This window comes from Filicampus tigris, chromosome 9, assembly GCF_054856515.1.
Source record: "Filicampus tigris isolate MCC_2025a chromosome 9, RoL_Ftig_1.0, whole genome shotgun sequence".
NCBI lineage: Eukaryota > Metazoa > Chordata > Actinopteri > Syngnathiformes > Syngnathidae > Filicampus > Filicampus tigris.
This window is the reverse complement of record NC_141225.1, coordinates 19,410,670-19,435,362: the sequence shown is the minus strand read 5'-3', so window position 1 is coordinate 19,435,362 and position 24,693 is coordinate 19,410,670. Positions and strand designations below refer to the sequence as shown.

Genomic DNA, 24,693 nt, shown 5'->3' with positions numbered 1-24,693 from the left:
ACTGTACAACTTATAATCAGAGGCAATAATAAAGCATAATACTGCATACTGGATATAATCACCCCCCCCACTCACATATTGAATGGAACACCCTCGAGAGCGTCAAAAATCCCTTCTACTGTCACGCACCGACGACAGCTTAACATTCATAAGAGACGGCTTTCATGTGCGTCGTACATGACTGCGAACATCTGCAGCACGTGAACATCTGTCGAGGAGACGCGCTGCATCCGTGATGCACATGATGCAGAGCGTGCACTTAAATGTACAAGTCGGTGTCATCCAACGCACCCACTGGCTTTTCTCATCCCCCTCTGCCTTTCTCTCGCACACTCGCCCACACGCGGCTGCTTCGAACCAACACGCGGGCGCGCGCTCATTTACACAAACTGGAGGAAGGACTATAAATAGTACGCCTATGATGTGATGCCGTGTGTGGTTTCTCCCTGTGGGTTGATATGTGTGTGTGACTGTCAGAGTGACGAGAGAGGGAGAGCAAGAGGACGGCAAGCGAAAGGGAGGCTCTGCTCGTGTCTGGTGCACAGCCAGTGATAAACACAAAGTGACAGGCGTGGCAAAGATGGTGAGTCCCCTTTGATTTGAAATAAATGTCAGGCATTTGTATGTGGAAAAACGAATGCAGAAGTGCCACCGTGAATCTCGCATTTCTCGCACATGTGCCGCCTGCGTCTTTGCTTGCGGGCCGACATTGTGCTCCACATGTGCTGTACGACTTACCCCTGGAAGGGTCTTCTGCTCGTGCAATGCATTCTGGGCTTTCAGGGCTGACTCCCTGGCACAGTAGGTAAGGAAGGCACAGCCTGAAACACAAGCAAAAGAGAGACGTAATTGTTTCATGTGAGCCGGGGACAAAGAGAAAGCGACAAACATAGGCGGGGGCTCCTTCGGCAAATAGCTAAGAACAACGGAGAAAGACAAAGCGCCTGCCCGTCGCCGTTATTCCAATCAGGGATATGGAATTTTCCGTGCATGACAACAGCAAGACGAACAAACGGAACATTCATATCCGCGCGAGCGCAGTCGAGTCTGCGCTGAGAAATTAAGGAGGCCGATATCTGCTGGCTTGCAGATTTTGTGCAATATGCTGCTTGAGAGAGAGCTCCTTTGCCTGAGAATCACGTCAGATGTGACGGAGCTTCCCGGCTGCCAGTTATCCATTCGCCCATCGCACTCTCCTGGCTGCTGTGACACAGATAGACATTTTCCCTGACAGTGTCTACCCCCCCCCCCCCCCCCGGCCCCCCTCCTTCTCTTCCACTCTTCATTTGTCCAACTCTGGCTCCATATGTTGTTCCAAGACTACCCACAATCCTCGTGTTTGTTGGCACCTGGGCTGACATGTGGGGGTGGGAGGAAGATGGAGACGCAAGATGCGAGTCAGAAGAAGAAGCCGTGGGGGATGTGCAAGCCTCTCCCTCGCCATCCCATAATGACAGCGAGGAGCACGCTACTATCAGAGGGATGACAGGCTGTCAATCTCCACATCTAGGGAAATGATTCATGGGGATGACAAATAAATAAAACATGTCCACATACGTGGACCATGGTGACATGATTCGATTAGACACAAAAAAAAAATCCTTAAAAAGAAACATTTTGTTCTGTGCCATCAAGGAGTGGGCAGACTTGCGTTGTTTGTTGTCGTGGGCAACTCCATATAGTGCACGTGGAAGTTGTGGCCACCCCTCAGGAGGCTTCGTCTTTAACCTCAGGTCTTACCGATGGTAATGCACAAGGCAGCTTCTCTTGACGGTGTTTTTAATTAACGTGCCTCTCACTCATTAGGCGAAATGGGAGCTGGCCGCTGACAGCTCGGCTACCTCCTTGTCCTCTCAGGGCCTGTCGTGTTAAATCTAACACGCATGTGCCATCCCCCTGGAAACACGTGAGCGTCCTTTTCACAAGGATGACTGACACTTGAGTCACTCACAAGGACTCTACCTTATTCTTAATTATGTACAGGAAATATGGGTTGGAATGGAAATCTACTTTATTGCCATTGCACATGCCACAAGTACAGAGCAACAAAATTCATTGAAGAGTTTTTCAACCCGTCCAAGAAACCTGAAAAGACAATGACAACAACGACGAGTCACCAGGCAGCACCCCGATTTCTTAGATGAGAAAGGGAAAGAAAACAAGTGGTATAAAACGTCGGGGCGGGGGAGCAACTCCTAAATTATGCTTCTATGGAAGGGGGGCACAGTGTGAGATCTGGAGAAAAACACCTCAGCACATACCAACCTGTGAGAGGAGTGTGGGATGTCGTGGGGAGGGAAGCCGGTACAGCGTACACACTGTCCCCAAAAGTCTACACACTGCTGTTCAAATACCGAGGTTTTGTGATATTAGCAAGAAAAAAAAAATCTGCATTACAGCAACCTGTAACCTGTCCATTGATTAAAAAAATCTTGTAGAGAGGGGGGAAAAAATAAACAAGTGAGATAAAGTGGTTACCATAATACTTTTTAAACGTTTTTAATACTTTGTTTTTAGCTTCCTCTGTGAACATTGGTGGGCGGAGACTCCCGCATCACACCTGCAGGCAATTTCATTTGGCAAGGTTTATAGGCTCAGTAGTGGCAGAATGAAGATCATTCCTAATGCTTACTTCCAGCGTTTTGTAGTTTATTGTCATATTCGTGGAGTTAAGTGATATCCTCCAGAGTACTTACAGATTTTTTTTTTCTCCTGGTAAGTATGGCTGCCATTTCCTTTGTGTAGAATTACGTCCCTTGTATAGGTTTGATTCTGATTGAGATTTCTTTTTGATTAGGTGTCTCGTTTCTGATGTGGCTCCATCCACCACCTTTTGTTATTTATTACGTTCTGAGTCATACGTATCGATATTTTGTCATTGCTGTTTTCCATAACTTTATTAGTATCAATTTTTTTTTTAACGTTGCACGGGTCTCCCTTGGTTATTAAATTCAGTTTTATTGTATTTGTGTCGAGGCTGCTTTAGGGTCCCAGATACTGTGCAGCTATCCGCATAACCTGACAAATATGCTTTGAAATTAGATGCGATATATGCCAATATCTTGCTGTAAGGGTATGCATGTTCAAGTTACTGAAAATACATCCACTCTGAGTGTTGGATTATGATTTTTAACAATTCTCTATAAAAGGCATGACAGCAGTCATAAACATATAGTCTGCATGATTTAAGCATCTCACGCGGTCCAGTTTTGTTTTTTATACAGACAGAAATTATTGATTGTAAATGCACAGTAGTTACAGTATTGTGCAAAAGTCGCAGGTCACCATTTTGTATGGCAATATTTGAGCAATGCTATAATGGCCATATAAACCATATCAGTATCTATTACAACACAAACAAAAAAACAAACACATGGACTCACTTAAAGCTAAATTGAATGCGACTCTAAATGTACCTGCATTTTCTCTAGTTTACTGTTTCAATAATATATATTTTTTTATTAACAGTGTAATTAAAACAAAAGTTAGAGGGGATACAACACTTTATCACTGTTTTGTGCATTTGGTATATAAAACAAGACTTGAAGGTAAAACATAAATATTGACACAACTGTATTGAAGTACAAATACAATGAAGAAAAACAAAAACATTCCATCTCTCACTGTATTCCCATGCGCATTGAGGTGCACAAATGCAAAGCTGCTCATCGAGTCTCACACATACTGTACGATGTGTGACAGTCAACAAACATTCTATTTGTCATCATTGTCACAAGTCCGATGCTGGCAGGGGCTTTAGTATCTGACTAAGACCAATATTGGCCCAGGAGAGTGAGATAAGCTGTTTGTTTCTGATGTCAATGCTGCCAATTTGGTTTCCCATCACTTCAAATTCAAATCAACTGCAGCGCAGAGGGGATCTGAGAAGGCGGGTATTGTGTGCGTGTGTCTACGAGGGAAAGAGAAAGCGGGCGGAGAGTAAAGATGGGATGGGGGGGGGGGGGGGGAAAGAAGGGCGAGGAAGCAAAACGAAAGAGGGGGAAAACAGAGCGGGACGGAGAAGGCAAACTGCGAGGGATGCTCGGTATGGGGGAAGGAGAGCACGGGAGAGTGGAGATAAGATCACCTAGCTTCTGTGAACACCATCCCCCTGTGTCCTACACTTGCTGCTTATCTCAACTGGCGCAGACACCCCAAAGGGACACATACCCACTGAGGGGGTGGGACAGGGAGGGAGGAATAAGGGGACGGGGAAAAGACAGGATGAAAGAGAGGAGCGAGGGAATGTTGGATACGATGAAGCCTTACCGATCGTAGAAGTCGGGGGGGGGGCAGTAGTAGTGTGGTGAGAGCCGGCGAATTACTCAAGACTGTGATGATGCCGGATGTGGTTTGCTAACAAATTGAGTTTTGTTTGTAGTTATTGTCTTTTTTTCCCCCCTCCATAATATACAGTGGTTGTAAAACAAAAGAGAATGTAAAGACATATTTTTGGACTCATGTTTTATTTTATGTATAGATATTATATATGAATATTCTTAAATACTGTTGACAATTTATTACTTGTGTTTGTTGATTATTCTACAACTGTTTTGTTTGCACTTACTGATATTTTCAGTTGTTATTCCCCCCCCCACAAGTTACTGTATTATAGTTTTCTCAGTATTGTAGTTTTTTTTTACATATATTTGAAATAAATCTAAGACAAATATTTGCCTTTAGGGGGCGTTGCTTATGAGCATCTGCTCCATGCTCCTTGTGAGTGTTTTCATAGTATATTTGTGTGTTTGTGTTTCCCTTTCAATAAACAGACTCCCCTCAAGCCGCAGCGTATCTGAAGCTCGTTCATAACTAAAATTAAAAACTAAAAAGTGATCAAGTGGCAGCTCGTAAAAAAAAAAAAAAAAAAAGTTTCAATGAAATCTATGCTTTAGAGACATTAGATGAAAACACGAAAGCACATTTACCACTTGTTCTACATACCTCGACAACAAAAACTGGACTCTCTGTTTTTATCTAATGTTATTTTTTAAATTCCAATTGTTACAGACCAAACACACAGAAAATCATTTACCGGTGATTTAGCGGTGACCAAGCAGGGACTGATGGTGTGCCTGGACCCTGGATCAGGAATTGAATCATTCTATAAAATCAAAATGTATATTGGACTGAAAGAAAGCCGCTTTTGTTATCGGACACTTCCACCTTGTATCACTAGAGTCTTGCACTGAAAAGTAACTCCTACCAGCAGAGAATATGTCACACTTTTGATGACAGTGCGTAATGTATCTGTTGAGATGAAATGAGGTGATATTAAAGTTTGCTTTGCACTTTTATTAAAATGTATGTCCATTCAAATGATAGAACGCTGATAAAATCAGTTTTACAGTGCAGATTTCAGCCCTGGAATGACAATTGCCTTATAAGCCACATGAATCCCAGTGCACCCCTCCTTGAATTAGTGCTTCACACTGTTACTGGCCACATGAATTACTTTTCGCCGGCAGGATCCGCCTCTGCGCCACCCAAGACCGGAACGCGGAGGGACAAGTTATTGCTGAGAATTCTCTAATTATCTTGCGCCCATTAATTCAGGGATTGTAAAAAGGCTGACATAAAAAGTTCCCTCCTCACACGCTATCCTTTTATTCCCAGCTACAGATGGGGAGAAAGTCCCAGTGATCATTTAAATATTTCAGAACATCTTGGTAAAAGCCTCAAAAGAGTCAATAGCATTAAACTCTTTATCCGCCGCACAGGCGAACCTCCTCGGTTGCACGGCCATGGACCTCTGCCTGGAAAAACTTTTGTTTGATGTTGTCCAATTTCAGGCTGTCAATGCACATTTTGACATCCTATGTCAGCTTTCTTCACTTTTCTTCGAAGAGTTGGGCAAGGATTACTGACAGTGTGCTCAGCAAACGCGAGAAACAAGAGTGTATTTGTCACGCGGGAAACTCAAACGGGAAAGATACAACACTGTGCTGCGACATTTGATTAAAGGATTATAAAGTTGCCAGAAACTGTACAGGAGATAATTTAATTTAATCTAAACTAAAAGTGGGTCAATCCAAAAGTGCACACACACGCTTGCATGGATGCACGCACACACATGGCTGCACGCACACACAGAACAGAAAGCGAGTGCTGTAAGGTTACATTTTTAATTAAAAGTGCATACATATTTGAGTTGAATATCCTTGCTCGGATCTGATATCAGGCTAAAAACAAAACAAGTGACCCTGTGAGGAACAGTAATTCAATAAAGTGAGCAGCAATTCCTCATATCCCCTTCACCTACACTGACCCCTCAGATCATTACTCACAATGGTGAATAGATATCGAGGATGGAGGCTATTCCGGGGGACAAAAACCTTCCTACTTTCTCCCCGTATCATCCGCAAATCTTAAATTGCCAGCTGTAAAGGCCGATTCAATAAAACCTAAGTTTAAAGCCCACAATATGAACTTGGGGATGAGCAGGGCACTACGGTATGTGTGAATAGGGAGCCCAAATAAAGAAAACTTCAATTACAGCTCAGAGCACACTACTTTTTTTTTTTTTTAAATTGTGTAAAACTTAGCTAGATATTCAGGAGCTGTTCCCATGACTAATGAATGCTGGTCCTCACTATGATATGATTTCAGCTGGGGCAGGCAGAACTAAGGGGCAGTATTATGAACGATGAGTGGAAAATTCATTTATAGTAAAGTGTAGTAGCAGTCGCAGCTCACCATCAGACGACTATATGCAGATTGCTCCAAGAAAGAGTCACCGAGGAGAAAAGAGGAAACTTATTATGCAGGTGATGGATGAAACTCCAAGGTATAGTGCTAGCATCTCTCATAATGATAATAATAATCATAATAACAATATACATAGTGACATCCAAGATGAAAGAATACAGAGCAGGATTAAATCAATCAGCACACGGACAAATTCTTCCATCTCCTTTTCACCATTCCTCCCAGAATGTTACAACTTTGTATGCATTTCTACTTCTCCTGTTTGGCCTGATGGTTTTAAAGGTCTCCTTATAAATATCACCGTGAAATGGCTACTTAATTAGCTTAAAGGTAGATAGCAGCAGATTAATAGGAAGTAATAGTTTGTCCAAGGGGCCGATGACCCATTCGGTGCATTTAAGTCTCTGTAATCCTTCATAGAAGTGGCCTAGTTCTACTCTGTGAGCGTGTTTTCCGTGCATGCACGTCAATGTGTCAGAATCTGAACACTGAACCTTATATTAAAATATATACTGTACTAATGTAACATACTTTACTTTACAACAACGGATTGCGTCGAACAAAATATTCACAATGCATTCAAATCGTGTCCAATATTCGATAAGAGGAACTTATCCCAGCGAACACATCGGGGAAGCTCGACCCTGGATTGGTTGCCAGGCAATCCGCAAGGCAGTGTGAGAACATATCCCGGCTTCAAATATGGGAACCACTACATGACCAATTACCATGACTATAACAATACATGCACGTTTGAATAAGATGCCATTGAGTGAATGGCTTCAATCAAGAGCGTTATCGTTCAAGATCCATATCATTTCTAGTTAGATTTTGCAATGACATGTTAAGTTTAAATGCCTGTCAAGCACACTTCCTGGATCACATATATTTCATTTTCATCATTACAGCTTTTTAACACCGCGCCCGGATTTTCACCAAATGTTCATGGTGTCGCCCTTGGAAATTCGCCATAAAAATCCAGGCTGCCGTATCAAAAACTGTCGACAGGTAGCTGCACGCCAATAGACCAACCAAACTCACACTGACAGAAAAAGACCCTTGAAATGGTGCGTGTATGCGTGCGCGTGTGTCCCTGAAGATAACAAGTGGCATCTCTCGCCCTGCTTCCCAGCGAGGCTGTCTCTAAGCTGTGCTAATCGATTGGCGAAGGAGGAAAAAGGGCGAGCTTTAATGTGTTGCATGTGAAGGATTTACTGGAGAGCAGAGCCTCGGAATCAATGGACTAGAAAATGCATCATTAGGACAGTGTCAAACACACACACACTGCCAACCTAAACCCATTCACTCCCCCTTTCTCCTCCGGTGCTCGTCCAGTGAGGGTCGGAAAGAGAAAACACACAAAATGGATAAATGTGAGGTTCGAACCCTCCCGTTGTGAAGTCCAACAGTATACACACAAAGCTGTGCTCTTCAAGACAAAGGGTGTCCTGCTCATGCACACACACACACACACACACACACACACTTGTTGGAAGCCTCCTTCATAACAGCGTACATGTGTGTCCCAAATATCCTCGTCGGACAAATTGTCATATCTTACCTCAGCCATTTTGTCAGGTAATGTTTGAGTGACCCATTTTTAGCTTTCCATGCTATAAATAATTAAATTGTGAATGACTCCAAAGGTGAACCCCTCACCTTATGTACTTGGCCACAACCAAATGCGTAAACAATTGTAGAGCCGATAGTAAATGGAGATTGGTGCGCTCTTATAATTTTTCTGCCAAACTCATTAAAGCTGTTTAGTATTTCCCACAGGAACATTTTACTGATCACATCTGTCTTTGCCTTCTCAGAAATAAATCATCTTCTGACTTGGAGATGATTTCTCCAATAGGCCTGCTGGGATAGAAAAGGACCAAAATAGCACAGTCTAAACACAGAACAAGGAATGACATTGTTCTGATGTTGACTCATGCATGATTTAGATCTCAAATGACTTTTGCTACACAAAATGCTTCATGTACTGTTTGTATGACCAACAATGAGGTGCAAAAGTTAGCATGTAGACCAAATGTGACATTTGACTAATATAAATAAGTCAATAACTTCACGGTACAAAATTCAAGTCAGGTGGGTGACGAAGATATTTTGTGTCTCTATCCATTGGAAGTTTTCTCGAAATGACACGATACATTCATTTTCCTTGCCGTTTTTTTCACTAGCTTCTTTTGTTGTCTGACTTGTAGCTCGCTCCACGGTCAGGCTATGTGAGTTTTATGAGTCAGGGAGGGGAGTGTGCAGGAGTGTGTTTTTTTATTAGGAACTTGTATTATGAAGTTGCATGCCACGTATTTAAGTGGAATAACGCCATTTCACCAAACTGTTCTATCACTATAACTGATGCACATCAATCATTTCTGTCACACAGACCAAATGCTTTATGCAATGGTGTGGCAAAAATACTTATATTCTGGAAAGTCATTGGAGGATGGTTTCTATATGACTCCAGTGTTTGCCTGGTAAATCTGCTTTTGTCAATGCGCCTTCCAAGCCTTGCCTTTTTTTTTTTTTGAATGGCCCCAATTGTCTCATTCAAGAAAAACTGCTTGACTAAAACGATGACTCAGCTGCCACCTGGACTTGACACCTTCTATAGGGCCATATTTTTGCTATGGCCTGAATCTGCTAAAACGGGATGATGATAGGTCAATTACAGCACGTAATAATTATGATACAAAATCAGTTCATTTTAAATTGTCCCTTGGTATGATTGTGAGTGTGAATGTTTGTTTGTCTCTCTGTGCCCTGCGATTGGCTGGCGACCAAGTCAGGGTGCACCCCGCCTACTGCCCGAAGAGCGCTGGAATAGACTCCAGCACCCCCGCGACCCTCATGAGGCTAAGTGGCTCGGTTAATGCATGGATGGATATATACCTTATGCATCTTTTGCACTGGATAACAGAACTTTTGCAGGTGTAATATTTTATGTTTTTTTTTTTTTATACTTTTTGTATTTTTTATGTCTCTATTTTTGTGACCGGCGCAAATTCAGCGCAGTGCGCGGAGTAAATCTGCGCAGGGCCATGCAAGACCGAGTCTTAGCCGGCGTATTTAAAAAAAGGACGATTTGCGCCTTTGTGGGCGTGAGCACAGCTGATTCCATTTGCCGTCAATCAAAGCGCCTCCTCTCATTCCCTTTAAATGCGGTGAACTCACTCTTGCATGGAGACATCTTTGTGCAGAAAAGGATGCAGCGACCCGTGCAAAATCATTGTACTGTCAAAATAACGACTTTTCAGGAAATTAAAAAAAAAAAAAACGTCAGCTTGCTTGAGTTCCCATGGCATCGCCTCATTCAAATGGTATTATAGCTTATATTGCTATCATACTGTATACCATTAATAAAGTAAGTAGTGATTAAAAGTCTGCGGTCATGCTGAGCCCCACCGTACAAGAAGCTTTTTAATATGTTACAAAAGCAAATGCTTGTCCTACATTATCGTCACAAATTCATTCTTAAAGGTCTTGGGGCATGAGCGATGCAATAAACAAAACATTGAGCCAACTCACCCCAAGTATTAAGCGCATATTAATATGCAATGGAGCTTACCTCCATGACTCATGAGTCCTTCTGCAAAGAAGCATTACAGTGATTGATTTTAAGAAAACAGGACAACGATATAATATGATACTTTATAGAAACTTACTATTTTCATTCATTATTCTCGAAAAAAAAAATCCATTTGTAAAATGACAGCTCCGGCAGAACGAGGAAAACGAAAAAAAAGAAAAAAGATTTTGCAACCCTTCTCAGACATAAGTTCTGTTCTAGTATGGTAATGTATTTGTTTTCAAGGTTAATATTGCGTCAAAATAACAGACGAAGCGGGGACGGACCCGCTTAGTATCGATTAGTGAAAAATATGAATTTGACGATATTTGGACAGAAGGGGGTTTCTGCCGGAGAGCGACCAAAACTACACTCACATTCACATCCATGGGCAATTTCCATCTTCAATTAACCTACGAAACATGTTTGGGAAATGGGAAGCAAACCCACGCAAGCAAAAGGAGAACAGGCAAACTCCCAGGCCTGGATCTCCTGACATGCCAAACATGATTCCGCCATGCTGCTTGTAAACACCCGGTGTTTTGAAACAATTCAAACTAGAGCGATAAAAGAAGTTTTTCTTTCAAGCTTCCTTCATAGTACAACATTAAAATGTACATTTCCATCTCTGACCCAATTAGAGGCAGTTGAACAGGTGGATGTACGGTATATGTCGGGAACACGTGTCGAGGGTCGAGTCTATTACTCAAAAGTCTGTCTGCGGAGGAATCGGATGTGTCGGGGAGAACACAAAGTCTGGGGCATGGGAGTGCTCCCATGTCTTGTCCCCTGGGTAAAACACTTACAGGATAAACACTCCCATTAATATTCTTCTGTGCGCCTCTCCGCTCGGCTCGCCCGTCTTCTCCTTCCCTTTCCCCGTCCTATTATCCTGCCTCGGCGGACATCCCGTCCTGTCCCGTCCTCCTTGCCAACGTGCAAGATGGAGATGAGAGGACGATCCGAACGCAGGAGGGGGAACATGAATCATTACACTTCCTGTTGTTACATGCCGTCCGGGGGAGGATGAGAGACGATGCCCTCGGGGCCCCGATTGATTCTGGAGATTTAATTGGGTTTATTAGCCAAGATGTTGGGCCCCGCGAGGAGGCTCCCAGAGGCCACCGGCTTCCTTCCTGTCTCCCTCCCTCCCTCCCTCCCTCCCTCCCTCACCCGTTCCCTCCCTTCTGAAGGAGAAATCCTGCGTAATTGTTTTCCCTCCATCTTCTGTGTCATTGTCAGATGGGTCCTGCGGGATTATTAGCAACCCCGGGTCCCTCAATAATTCATCCAGAGCTATTTATACACAGATGGAGAGTCCTCTAAAGTCTCCCCCAGTGAGCTTATCTGACGCTGAGACAGACAGAGGGAGAGAGAGCGCGATGGAGAGAAACAGGGCTACAAAGGGAATGCAGGCGAGCGATAGACAGAGAGAAAATGGGAGTGACACACAAAGACAGTAAGAAGGATGGAGAGAGGCAATCACAAAAAGAAATGCAAAGAGGAGCAAAGCGAGTGTGACAGTGAATAAAAGAGCAAGAGCCAGCGACAGCAACAGCGTTTTAGGTAGACACAATGACAACGTTTGTGGGGTTTCAAGGAGAAACTCTGCCTTGCCAAAGCGAACAAAAGCACCATCCCGGGAATAGCGTACCCTCACAGAACACTTTAATGGATTTTCATCTCCCCCCCCCCCCCCTCCTTTTCCCCATTTAACACAATTAGGATGTTTGGAAAACTAACATGGACCAGTAGTCGCTCGCCATACAGGAAGGACACATGAAAGACATTCAGGCATTTCCATACCTATCGAGTCAAGATGCTTATCCGTCCTCTACAATGTGGCAACGACTAAAAGCAACAAAAACATCCGCCAGCCATTTCTTAAATCATTTCAGAATTTACCAACGCACCAAGTTCGTTTTTTAACATGACATCTTCTTCATGACACACTTACACGATTTCTACTACAAAGGTGGGCGGCGAATACTTGTGAACGAAGCAAAATTTTGGTTTCGTCAGGGCTCGTAAAAGCTTGCAAATATGTTCGTACACATTTTTACTTGTCGCAAAGAGTTTTTCTAATCTTTGTGAATCCATTTTTCCACTAACAGTGGCAAGTGTTTGCAAAACAGGCATAAGCATTCGTAAACGGTCGTAAGAGACGTCGCCAAAGCTCTTTTCTTTATTTGCCAGCGCTAGAGACCACGTGACCATGGTTCCAATACGTGCAGTATATGTCTACCCATTTGTGCGTAGCATTTACAAGCATTCAGCGCTCAGTGAGATACAGTATACCCAGCCATTCTCCACATGCATGGGGAAAAAACAAAAGCACAGAGAGGAAAGCAATGAAGAGTACTTATTGTTTTCCAACACCTGTTTGGATGAGTTAATGGACGCAAATAGCAAAAGAAGGGGTGGTGTTTGTGAAAGAGAAATTTGAAGACTGCACTAACCTGCAAGTAATAATAATAGTAATAATAATAATAACAATAATAATTTATAGTGTTACATTTGATGAGTTACACATACATTATTATTGCTTTTCTATAAGTTCACAAATAGTGGCAAAGGAGTGGCAAATAGTTGCTAATCTTCCCAATATTTTTATTCCACCTGATTTAGATTTTTGTAATTCTCAATGTTTTTATTTCTCTTTCTGTAATGCTTTTGATGTTTTTTGCAAAGCACTTTCAATTGTCTTGTGCGTGAAATGTGCTATAGAAATAAACTTGCCTTGCCTTGCTAATACTGTCCCAAATAATCACTACTACTGTAGTCCCCATCCGTCTCTCGGAAACACTTTCCCGAACATTCACGCATTGTCTCCAAACGTCACTAACAGCAGAGGTGATCCGCTGATTTTTACCATCATTCGTCAGAAGAGTTGACAAATCTTTATGAGTGTTAACACCCAACATGGTGCTTAATAAAACCCCTCTGCAATGCTTGTACAAACTTTCCAAATCATGTAACCTAGCGATGATTTTACGTTAATTTCACCCACTTTCACTGGCTGGACCTCTTTAGCATCAAACCATGCCTTTGTCCATTAAGTCAAGTCAGTTGTATTATTTCGTTCCAATTCACAACAGACATGATCTCAAGGCACCTTACAAATGAAGCAGTTCTAGCGCCATGCGCAGCAAAAAAATGAAAAAAAAAAAAGACAACTGAACCCCACATGAGTAAACACTAGGTAGCAAAGGCAGAGAAAAACCTCAAAAGGAAGAAACCACTAAAAGCATCCAGGGAGGACTGTGTGTTTCGACTGGATGGCTGAGGTGGTGAAACACAAAGGGACAGAGTGCAGCGATAGAAAAAAAAAACAGGTTAGAGGGATTGGAGAGAGATGGGAAACGATATGAAAGAAAAAAGTTAACAAATACAAATCTAATACTATCCATTATCAGCATTTATCTTTTTTAAAGTAAAAACTATAGGAAGAGACTTGGTGCCCAAACTTACAATATATTCTTATTGAGTTACAAAAAAAGCTAACTTTGTACGACATCGCTTTATTATAATGTAGAACTTGCAGCATCATGTTCCCTATCTTGTGGCTCATTTGATCCGTCAGTTGACAGCGTAAACTATCTCTTTTTCAATTTGAGCAGTTGTGGTAGTAATATTTTGAAACATGATGCTGGAAGCCATCTTTATCGTTTTTCTTGTGGTGCTCGATGAGAGTGTGTGTGTGTCTACATATTATTGATGAATAAGCTGTAAAGGAATCTCTCTCTCTCTCCCTGGCTCTCTCGCTCACACACAAAAACTCACAAATACACACAAATTGTGCTCCAGGGGAAGCCATGTTTATCAAATAATGAATGTTCACAGAGTGATGTGGACGCAAACACACACACACACACACACCCACACCTCTATTTCTATCTATAAATTCCATGATCATTCCACACCAAGTGAAACGCTGGAAGTGTATGGCCAGGATTCCCATCTCCCGTCCTGTGATTAAATACCCAAACTGATCGGCTCTGTCTCATTGGGAACCTGTGCGGGGAAAAAGCCAAGATCTCAGGAACCATTAATTTGCAAATTTGCTGATGGCTTTCCGTCCAGATCTTTCCCCGACCGAGCCGTGCATTGCCGAAGCACTCTGAATGGTCAAGCTCTAACCCAGCTGAGCCCAGCCGACCAAGTGAGTCCGCCAGAGGGAGGATGCAGATATACAAGGCCACAAGACCTTGTTTATTGTCATACATATTTGCACAATGGAATGTCATATCATTTTCTTTCAGCTGGGAAAGACCTCATGAGATGCTATAATTAACCGGAGATGGTTCAGTCTGTAAAAAATGATGAACCCTGATCCTAACCCTAAATGTTCCAAGTATTTGAGTATTTTAGAGTCTGTACTCCTAGAGACAAAAGTCCATTCCCGTGATCCATTCCCTGAAATGCAATTTCATTCATTAATCTATTCTTGCTGATGTTAAATCCTAAAACAAAACTTCATGACCCGAACCAAAAACGACCAAAAAGTGTGTCGCTTAATGAGTTGCGTATCATCCTGCTAATACGGAGGGCACACTTTGCTCCTGGGGTGGCCGAGAGCAGCGGGGGTCGAATTGAGCTCTCTTCCAAAGAAGGTCATTCTCCTTTCTTGGCCCATGATGGTCAGAGAGTGTAGCACTTAAATCTGGCAAAACTCACCCTATAAATTACAGCAGAGGGCAGAGAGGTCAGAGACTGGCATGGAAGTAGGCCAGAAGCTATCAATCAGCTGGGGCCAGCGAGGGCCACATCTGTCTCTGGGACTCCCTCAATCTCCTCCCTGGCGTCCTCCTCCTCCTCCTCCTCTTCGCCCACTCCTATCCCGCCGCTGCCTTGCACTCACATTGTACAATCGCTCTAGTTTGGGCTGCACCTCTTTTTCACAATATCCTCTCTTTCTTTTCGACTGTCCGCCTTTTGATATTCTGTCTTTGTGTGCACCCTCCTCTCCCTAACTCTCTTCCGTGGATCTCCCTCACCTCTTTCACGCATTCGCTTATATCACCCTGTTTCAACATTTCCCTCCGTTTTGAGCTGCGTGTCGTTTTACGCACTCTTGCACCATCTCCCTCCGCAACGATGTGTTTTGCTCTATCTGCTCTCCAACCAGCATAATAGGATAAGGTCTTGAAGTATCTTCCCCGAATGAGATGCCAATATGGTTGGAATGATAAGATCTGATGTGAAAAATTCCCAATTTTAGAGGCGAATGCTATAGTTGCGAAAGAGAACGTTCAAACAAGCAAACAAACAAAAAAAAAACATACAAAGCTCTTCTCATTCCTCACGGCGCTTGGTTAAGCAGCAAACATCACACATTCCTTGTGAAGAAATTTACAGTCGTTATGAAAGGAAAGAATTAGAAAGCTGTTCTGAGTTGCTAACGTCAGACGTTCTTCTTGCATCTGCTAAAGAGAAGTCATATTTTAAACAAGGAATGCTGACTCCGGGAGTCAGAATATGCAACGTGTTCTCACTTGCAGTGAGTAGAACAGCCCATAAAAAGGAACGATATTTTGTTAAGGAGCCAATACATTTGTAGCACCCTGCGCCTAGCTGAGTTCTGAATCACACGTGCCACAAACACTTCACAAAAATGGTGCATAGCAATCATCAGTGATGGACTGCAGAAGTGCGTCGAAGGAAATATGCCATTTTTGTTGGCCATATTTTCTTTTTACTGTATTTAGGCTTCGATTGTTCGTGTTGCACATACGAAGTTACAGCGCCTTTGTCTTCATTTAGAGAATAGGGTCTTACCTTATCTCATCCACTGGTTTGATCCAAAGTTCTTTTATGACATTCGAAACCCAAACTCTCGAAAACTTGCGCGCGTGACTTACAATACACCGACCATTTTCCGAATCGCCCTTGGTTTTGAATAATTGAGTGGGATCTTTGGAAAGCCCTAACCCTCAACCTCACCTTCCTCTTACAAGTCAACGTGGTGCATTTTTAATTGGAGACATGAAATAAGCATGAAGGGAGACGGTAAGAAAGAAGACCGAATCAGCGAGTCTCAAATCTAGCGGCTTTTGCATTTCATAGCCATAGAGGATCGGACATACAAAACTGTAAATCCACAGGGGGCCAAATACAAGTCTGGTTCGACACGTTGCACATGCACGGAGATCACCGAGCTGTATTCTGTCCAGGAAAAAGAGCACAAGCCTGATGTAATCCCTATTCTTGTGGATCCAGCAGACATGCCTGGATATGCCACTCGGGGTTACAATTAGCCGTTTTGCGGAGAATAAACATCAACTCAGCTTTCTGGAAATGATCCGTCTTTTCAGTTCATTACTTTTATAAGAAAGCTGGAAAAGGAAATCTGTGTTTGTTCCAAAAATAATTTCCCATAAAACCTGCGTAAATAAAAAAAGGACATCCATTTGAATACAGACAGTCCAAAATGGGAATGCATAAAATCAAGTTCCAAACAAATACATGACATGCGGGGCAGAAAGTACAGCTAGAATTATGGCGCGCTGGACGTGAATTAATGGGCCACTGACACTGTTAGCGGTGACAAAATTAAGGTCTATTTTTCATAATACTGCTGCGTCATGCTGCTATTTCCTCATGCAAAGCTTCTGCAGTGCAGGGCTGCAGCAAGAGCTAAATTCATGTGCATAGTGAGGGCTCCATCTGCGCTTGCACGTTAAATATTAATATTACTATTAAACATAGACAGTTACAATTGAGCATTCCTCTTTAAATGGGAAGCCTGCGCAGTTCTGTTGTCTGCGGTATAATCACACATACTGTACGTTCGGAGCATATACGTATAAAAGGACGGAGGGGAACATATGATAAATGTTTCGGGAAAATATGCAACGCATTCCATAATATTTGCTACAACAAAACCTGGGGAATATGTTTTTATGAAAATAAAAAAAAATAAAAAATCCAAAGAAAATGATCCATATAGAGAGTGAGGCAGCAAGACAGATGGAAGGAATGGAGCATGGAGAGTGAAGAACTACTCAAGGGAGGACGATCCTATTCAGCAATTTAGATATCTATCATCATCTAAAGTACTTTCAACACAGTGCATGTTTTAACTCTAATGTGGCCACTCTTCTTCGCCACACAAGATCATGCTATTTGCAACACAGGCAAAAAAAAAACAAAAACGCAACCACACAGAACAAAAGGTGCAGCTCAAAACCAACTTGTATGACTTTGACACATTTCAGAAGTACTACACGCACCTTTTCAACAAGCGGCCACCGGTAGTGCACACCGGCCGAGCACAAGCATGATTAAGAAGGAAAACGGAAAAAACACAACATATACCCAAGGTGTCAAGTTGTTAGAACTGCGCACGTGATGCAAGAGCCTGGGAAATAGAACCTATTTATAAGCCTAACGAGCATTTATTAAAAATGCTGTGGGGAAAAAAAAAAACCTCCATCTACTAATACATTCAACCGAGGCAACGAACACAACAATAGAAAAGCAAGACTGGGAACCATATGGAATACTAAAGGCCAAATGTTGATGAAACACCGATTTCATTTTAAAATCGCTCTGGGCTATTGGTTGAGCAGATTAGGTGAGCATAAAAAACTATAACATTTGCACAGTAGGCTGTATAAAACTAATAAACCAGTAAAAAAAAAAAAAAAAAAAAAAAAGCCGCATCTATCAGCATCTGCTCTTCTCCACGGGTCAGAACTGCCATCCACCGAGTGCCGTGCCTTTGCCAAGTAGAGACATTAAGTACACACTAATGCACAAGTATACACTAGGACACTGCGTGATCTCTGAACTATTAACATGAAATGTTTTCTGCGGGTGAATTAAGTGGCTTCCCAGGATAATGTAATTCTGAAATTGAGTTCTCAAAGACTTTAAAAAGCATCAACATGTGGCCATTCTGTCTTCATTCTGCCTCACCTGTGCGCGGGTACCAGGGGGCTAAATCTCCTTTAAATAAGAAATAACCGAAGCTACATTTCCACGGAGCTGTCGAGTTCTGTTAGCTTACCGTGGGCTGCTTTGGAACTGTGATTCTCAAAGTGTGGTACTAGTACCTTTCGTTGTACTGGGGTTCAAACACTGCTCAAGTATCATGATACATCGCAAATGGATATTTTTTTTCCCAGCCCTAAAAGAAAACATAACTAGTTTATCAAATTATATACAATTGCAGCCCTTGGGAAAATATTTCATTACTCATAAAACTGTTTCCTAGGTGATCCACTTCTTTAGTCTACACTTCACTATCCAGATCCAAACAAGTATTATAGTATTACCTTCAACAAGCACAATTGGAGACTTTTGAATGGGTGGCAAGGTATCCCAAACAAGACCCCAATGTGATGGATCGAGGAATTTATTTATTTTTTTTCCCCCCATTATGGTCTACTTGCACTAGGGCCGACTGGGGCGGTGACCAACCGCCTCAAGTAGATGAAGCTATTCCAGATTGGAACAATTTGACTTTGTACATATTTTAATCAAACATATCAGATGAATGTTAAGGGTTCATCAACCCGGCACTTTACTCGCGTTACGACAGTTTCGCATACAGGATGTCGGAAGTAACTTGCCATTTCACAGCTCAGCCATTCCTTTGCATCGTCTCCCTCTCACTGTGTACAGTATGCAAAGGTCAGTGGTTTTAATGAGAGGAGCACTGAGGTCAGAAATATAGGAAGGACCCATCTCCGTGACAGGCTTCATGGCTCCACTCTTGCTGTTAGCATGCTAATACGCGCAGTAGTGCCCTTCTTTGTCTTCCTCTTCGAATGCCCATGTGACACAAGCGACTCCCCGCTCGGCCATCTCGCAGTTCACCGCAACAATAATGGACAACTGAGGCACTTCTCTTCCTTACAAATTAGGTTCACTGTATTTCCTCTTAGTGCTCCGCCCTTTTTTTTTTTTTTTTTCTTTCGTCTAACACTTCTGAGCTTTTCAACAGTGTGCCTGGCGAGAGCAGGGTGGCGCTGCGGGCTAAGTGTACTTTTGTAAGTAGCGCCATCCTCTGTGACACATGTTGCGGTCCTCCTTACAAGAACACCCCGAATCGATAGTGATGCATCTTGATAGAAACAGGACACAAAGTGGAGTCTGACTGTGCATTGTAAGAGAAGCTGAGTGTAGTATTCTGGGAGGAGTCCACACACGCGCGCACACACACACACACACACAGAAGGATCCCAAAGCAAATGCAAGAGGAGATAGAGAAAGATCCCACAGAGAGGATGATGCAACTGGAGTGAAATTTTTCGTCCGGAACGCATGCTGCATTAACGTAGACCTGCGGGACAAACACACACACACACACACACATACATGCTCACAGTTTTTGTTCGAAGGCAAATTTGGTTTTATCCTCCTTTCTGCAGATGGTACTTCTCTAATGGTAGCTTCTAACATCTAATTGCCTGCAATAAAACACAGCATGAGTCTTTCATGTTTTTGGCGTCATGACTTTCTGGTTTTACCAAACATGATACGCCCCACACTGTGTTGTGCGTCTTCTTCTCTGACATATTCATTTAAAAGAGGCTCGAATATCAAAATAGGCGATCGGAGAGAGATTCAATTCCCTTTATGAGCAGCTTTCTGTATCGTAAGACATCTGCAGTATGGATAAGACAAGTGTCGTGAATTACAAGATATTGGCATCGTCTATTACTGTTTGAGTAAGGATGTTTTTATTTTTTCCAGAGCAAACTAACTGTGACACTTTGTTTACATCTCTCACCAGGTCAAGACTGAGCGGAAATAATGAAGTCTTAACAGCCTTTAGCTTGACCCTCAGGCTTTGCAACGCCAACTGGCTGAGTCCATGAAACAGCAGTTGTTCCTCCATTTACAACTCCGGTCCAAGAACATATCACATTAAATCCAACCGCTCAATGATAGAAAAACAAACTTACTGACAGTCGTGTTTACGATGAAAAAGTACAAGGCGTTATGACGAGACTTTTCTGCCGACTCCTTCACATGCGCAACTCATCACGGCTAACTCCCATTTTTACATACAATCCCACTGAACGGTGGCTGCAATCCCGTCCCCGCATTGTCTTGTTGAATACAAGCGAGGCGCAATCTTGAAGGCTGCCTCTGTGTGCTAACTGTGTGCCTCAGACCCGCTGTGCTTGGTAGCTGCAGCAGCGGCGGTAGCAGCCGGTGACCATTATAAATGGCCTCTATTAGCATGGCTCGGTCGCAGAGGGGAGAGAAATAAAATCATTGAGAGAATGTAGGCCTGCGCTGGTGTCCCAGCGCCCACTCCCAGACTCTGCAGACCTCTGCACCCCCCCCCCCCCTCCCCCTGCTCCCACCTCCTCCCAGCCCTCTGTTCCAAGGGGACAGAATCCTAAAGACTAGATTACCAGTGATACATGGAGTCATTATGGGGAGGGTTATGGCAATAGTATCACAGGCGCAGCTGACAATGGCTATAATAGGGGTCTCTTTCTTCAGAGGCAGCATTACCATAGGGAAGGCTGCTTCTTTGGGCATGTTGATACTGTAGAACAGGATAAGCAACATTTATTACCTGCGGTAGCAGAAAAAGGAAAAAAAAAAAGGCTGTGGAGCAGTGAGCTGAAACCGAGCTTATTTCTTTGTAAAAGTGCATCCTTGTTCAGTTAAATGGGGCTAACGGTATCCCAATGCGAGGCACTACATTGTTAGTGATGACAACCTTTAAGTATAGAGTGGCTTTCCTCCTCTTTTTTTTTTTTTTTTTAATAAAAGAGGTTCAACATAGTGGACAGACTGGAAATGTATGTACAGTTTCTGCTTCATACTGAACAACACACATAGGACCAACAAGATGATATAAGGGAGTGAGGACAACTAAAAGACACCAAAATAGTTGAGCGGTTTAAGGGCAGCTGCACAAACTTTTCTTAAGAAGCTCTTACTGCATGAAAATACTGACAAGACTGACAAATTACAATTGTATGTGATTGACAACAACACATTTCACACGTGATTTGGCAGAGGGTAGGCATACATGCTACTAAGAATGTCTTGAGGGTAAAAAAAAAAAAAAAAAAAAAAGTAGCTTTAGAACACATTTTTAAAAAAAAAATATTTCGGTCCTGCGACTCCTGCCTACCTCTGAGTCACTAAGTTGTGATGTTTGCATTCTTTTGCTTTCTGCTAATTTGGAACACTTCTTATATAGAAAGTGGCTGGAAGGTGTTTGAGGTCTTTGCAGGGAATGCGAGTGAGTCAGGCAGGCAGTAGCTAGTGCCTCCAGCTAGTTAAAATATGAGCACAGCGGGGACTCGCTAATGAAAGTGGGAAACAGGGCTGTATATCGCAGTGAGGAGACAGTTCTTAGAATCAGCTGGTGAGCCATGCCTATAGTTCTGGGGCCACTGGTGATTAACTGTCCAACGGGGGGTCTGCTACAGCTGTGCTATTAATAAAATATACCCCCAATGCCAACTGTTCTCCTCTTGTCTCTTTTGTTCTCCCGTGTCGATCCGGATCCTCTGAAATCGTTTGTATATATTTATCATTTTCTAAAACATTCAGCATTGGACACCAAAAGGTTTACAGGACAGTTTTAAAGCGGCTTACAGAAAGTGATATTTTTTCCTAATGTACTTTACTCCCCTGGGAGATGTCCTGCAGGTACAGTGGATCAATTACTGACCTCTCATTAAATGGTGATTTGCCTTCCCTTGAGTGAGGAAAATAAAGTACAAGTGGGAAGCACCATCATTCCTGTTGCACCTAAACAAAGACTAATATTACACCTCAATGTCCAACCAGTTGAAGACGTTTGACATCATTTAATGGGTCATTAAGTTAAACCAGCCTAATTAATAGCCACTGTAAGTGAATCCAGGCACTATTGTGTGGCAACCCAAAAAGTTTTAATGGAATTAAAAAAAAAAAACGTGGAAAGGACACAATTAATTATTGACCGACTACTTTAGTTGCACATACGAGCGTTCGGACGACGCACACACGCGCACGCCAATTCTGCACACTGCTGCGGGCAATCAAACACAGCCTCCAGCTATTTGCAACATGAAAACGTGAGTTTAATGGCCTGGGTTTAGTCAAGTGAATGAAAGCACGTTTTCAAGCGTCGGACTATGCCTGCACACAACCCAAAAGCAGCCGACACGCACTTATGCTGTCGTGACTCCCGTTTTTTGTAACACTCTTTATGCTGTGATATTCGGATTTAGGACATTCACAGCGACGAAACGTCATTCTGTCTTTTTTTTTTTTTTTTTTTTTTTTTTGACATGACAGAGAGGCGCTCCTGACGCCCTCCAGTCTGTGTGACAGATGCCGGGAGCGTCACCCACCTTTGTGCATGCCCGTGAAGCGGTCCTTGAGCACCGTGAGCTCGTAGATCTTGCCAAACTCCTCGAAGAGGGGCCGCAGGTCCTTCTCGTCCAGGTTGCGGGGGATCTGACCGATGAAGAGTTTGATGGCATCGTGGTCTTTCATGGGGATGGTGGCCGGGCAGCCCGCCGGGTTGTGGTTGTGGCTTAATCCGTTCACTAGCCCGTTGGTGTTGGCGGAGACCACCCCGACACCGACCCCGACACCGTGCACCGTGGCGTCCACCTGCCCGTTGGTTAAAGTTGCCATCGTCGTTCGGAGCGGCCAGCGAGTGTGAGGGTGGCTTGCAACAGCAGCAGACGGCGATGGTAGTGGTGGCGAATGAAAAGGCAAGGTGTAAGTCTTGGTCAAAATTCGCGTCCGAAAGCAAGGCGCGCCGGAGCTGATTGGGCTCTCGTCCTATCAAAGCCAATATTTACATTGATGGGAAAACACATGTAGCGTGCGGCCAAGTCGCATAGCAGAAACGCGTGATACCGTTTCGGTCCCGATGGAGGCTTTTGATTCCTTATGTTTAAGTCCTACTCAGAAAGTCGTTCATTGATATAATAAAAGAGAGGAAACAGAGAGAGAGTGAAGGGAGTTGCGAGAGAGATAGAAGAGAGAGAGGGGGAGGCAGAAAGACAGAGGGAGGGAGAGAGAGAGAGAGAGAGAGAGAGTGAGCGAGAGAGAGAGAGAGAGAGAGAGAGAGACCAAGCGTGTTCACTGCCTATTTACACCCACGTTCCCTCGTCCCAGCTTCTTGGCACCCTTTAATTTTTTTTTGCATTCGAGTCGCTATGGGTGTCTTCTCGGTTTAAACCAGCAGGACCGACTCAACCTCTGCCACGGCGGTGGGGAGGTTTCAGTAAGGAAAACTCGCTTTAAACTTGGCTTATGTCAAACACAGCTTCCCTGCTCCCCCTATTTTCTTATGGGATGACCGAATGGTACATTCCACCGAGGCGAGAGTGTCTATAAATAGAGAAATATAGAGGAAAACGGTCCTTTGTGCTCCTGCTCAGCAAGTGAAAAAGCACTCAATCACTAGAAAATGACGCGCTCACTCACTTTGTATCAAAAATGCTATATTCAATTAAATAGACAATGTGGACTGTTGGTGTTTAAATCTCATTTCACAGCCTTTTATTTGGCCGCATGAATCCTGCCTCACGCGTCGAGATGCCGGACAGCTCCGCGGTGCTGAAACGAAAACGTTCCAGTCCAAAGAAGGCTTTTATTTTCACGATTGCCATTTCTTCTGTCTTTGTGTGTCATTATTCATAACAGCTGAACGTGGGCATGCCAATATGTAAGTTTAATGTGTTATTCCTGAAGCCTTGTGCTCTGGATGCGCGAGCTCCCATAAAGGGAAAGTCTGTGAGCACCGCCGAGTGGCGTTCAGAGGGGGCACATTAGGGTGTCTCGGAATATAATGTCAGGCACAGATATTCCCTTTCAATTATGGCATTTGCTTTAAGGTGATCGTCATGGTGCTAAAACAGACAAATTGACCAAAAGCCATTTATTGGTTTGTAAAAATCTTTGTAAAAATTGTGTTTGTATTAATGCTTTACTGGCATACTGTAAATGATAATGGGGAAGCAATGGGTATAGACTAATGAGTGAAAATTACAATATTGACAACCAAGTATGAGTGGATGAGCAAATGCAGACAGAAACCTGCGTCAGAAAAGAACATGCAGTAGATATTCAATAGTCAAAGAATACATCAACAGTGTGAACATACACTGACTGGCTACATTATCACCACTTGCACAATCTGAGAACTTTATAAAAAAAAAAAAAAAACTGCCTTTTAACAATTTACAACAGTTTGAAACAAAAAAGTGCTGTTGCTGTTTACAAGAAAATGAGCAATTTTATAGTTTAGAAAAATGTGCATGTCACATAAACGGGGCCTACTTTTCACTATGAAGATGCAATGCATCTCTTGTATATTTATGCAAAGGAACACAGTGTACTGTGCTGACACATTGATCCATTGTTCAATTATGAGCAACTGAACATGTGCTATACTTTTATAATGTTCTTTATATCACAAGAACCCC

At 43.0% G+C, this 24,693-nt stretch overlaps 1 protein-coding gene across 9 annotated transcripts in view; it reads right to left on the bottom strand.

The window, feature by feature from the left end:
• Positions 1-24,693, bottom strand: part of celf4 (CUGBP, Elav-like family member 4) — a 255,505-nt gene that overhangs the window by 59,172 nt on the left and 171,640 nt on the right. For 6 of the 9 annotated variants that reach the window (XM_086041185.1, XM_086041186.1, XM_086041187.1 and 3 more), the window contains one exon: positions 739-821. In XM_086041185.1, the coding sequence (XP_085897311.1) occupies positions 739-821 (83 nt within the window). Of the gene's footprint in view, positions 1-738; positions 822-22,602; positions 23,380-24,693 lie in introns of those variants that run through there. The other 3 variants (XM_086041184.1, XM_086041183.1, XM_086041181.1) reach the window with 2 other exon arrangements.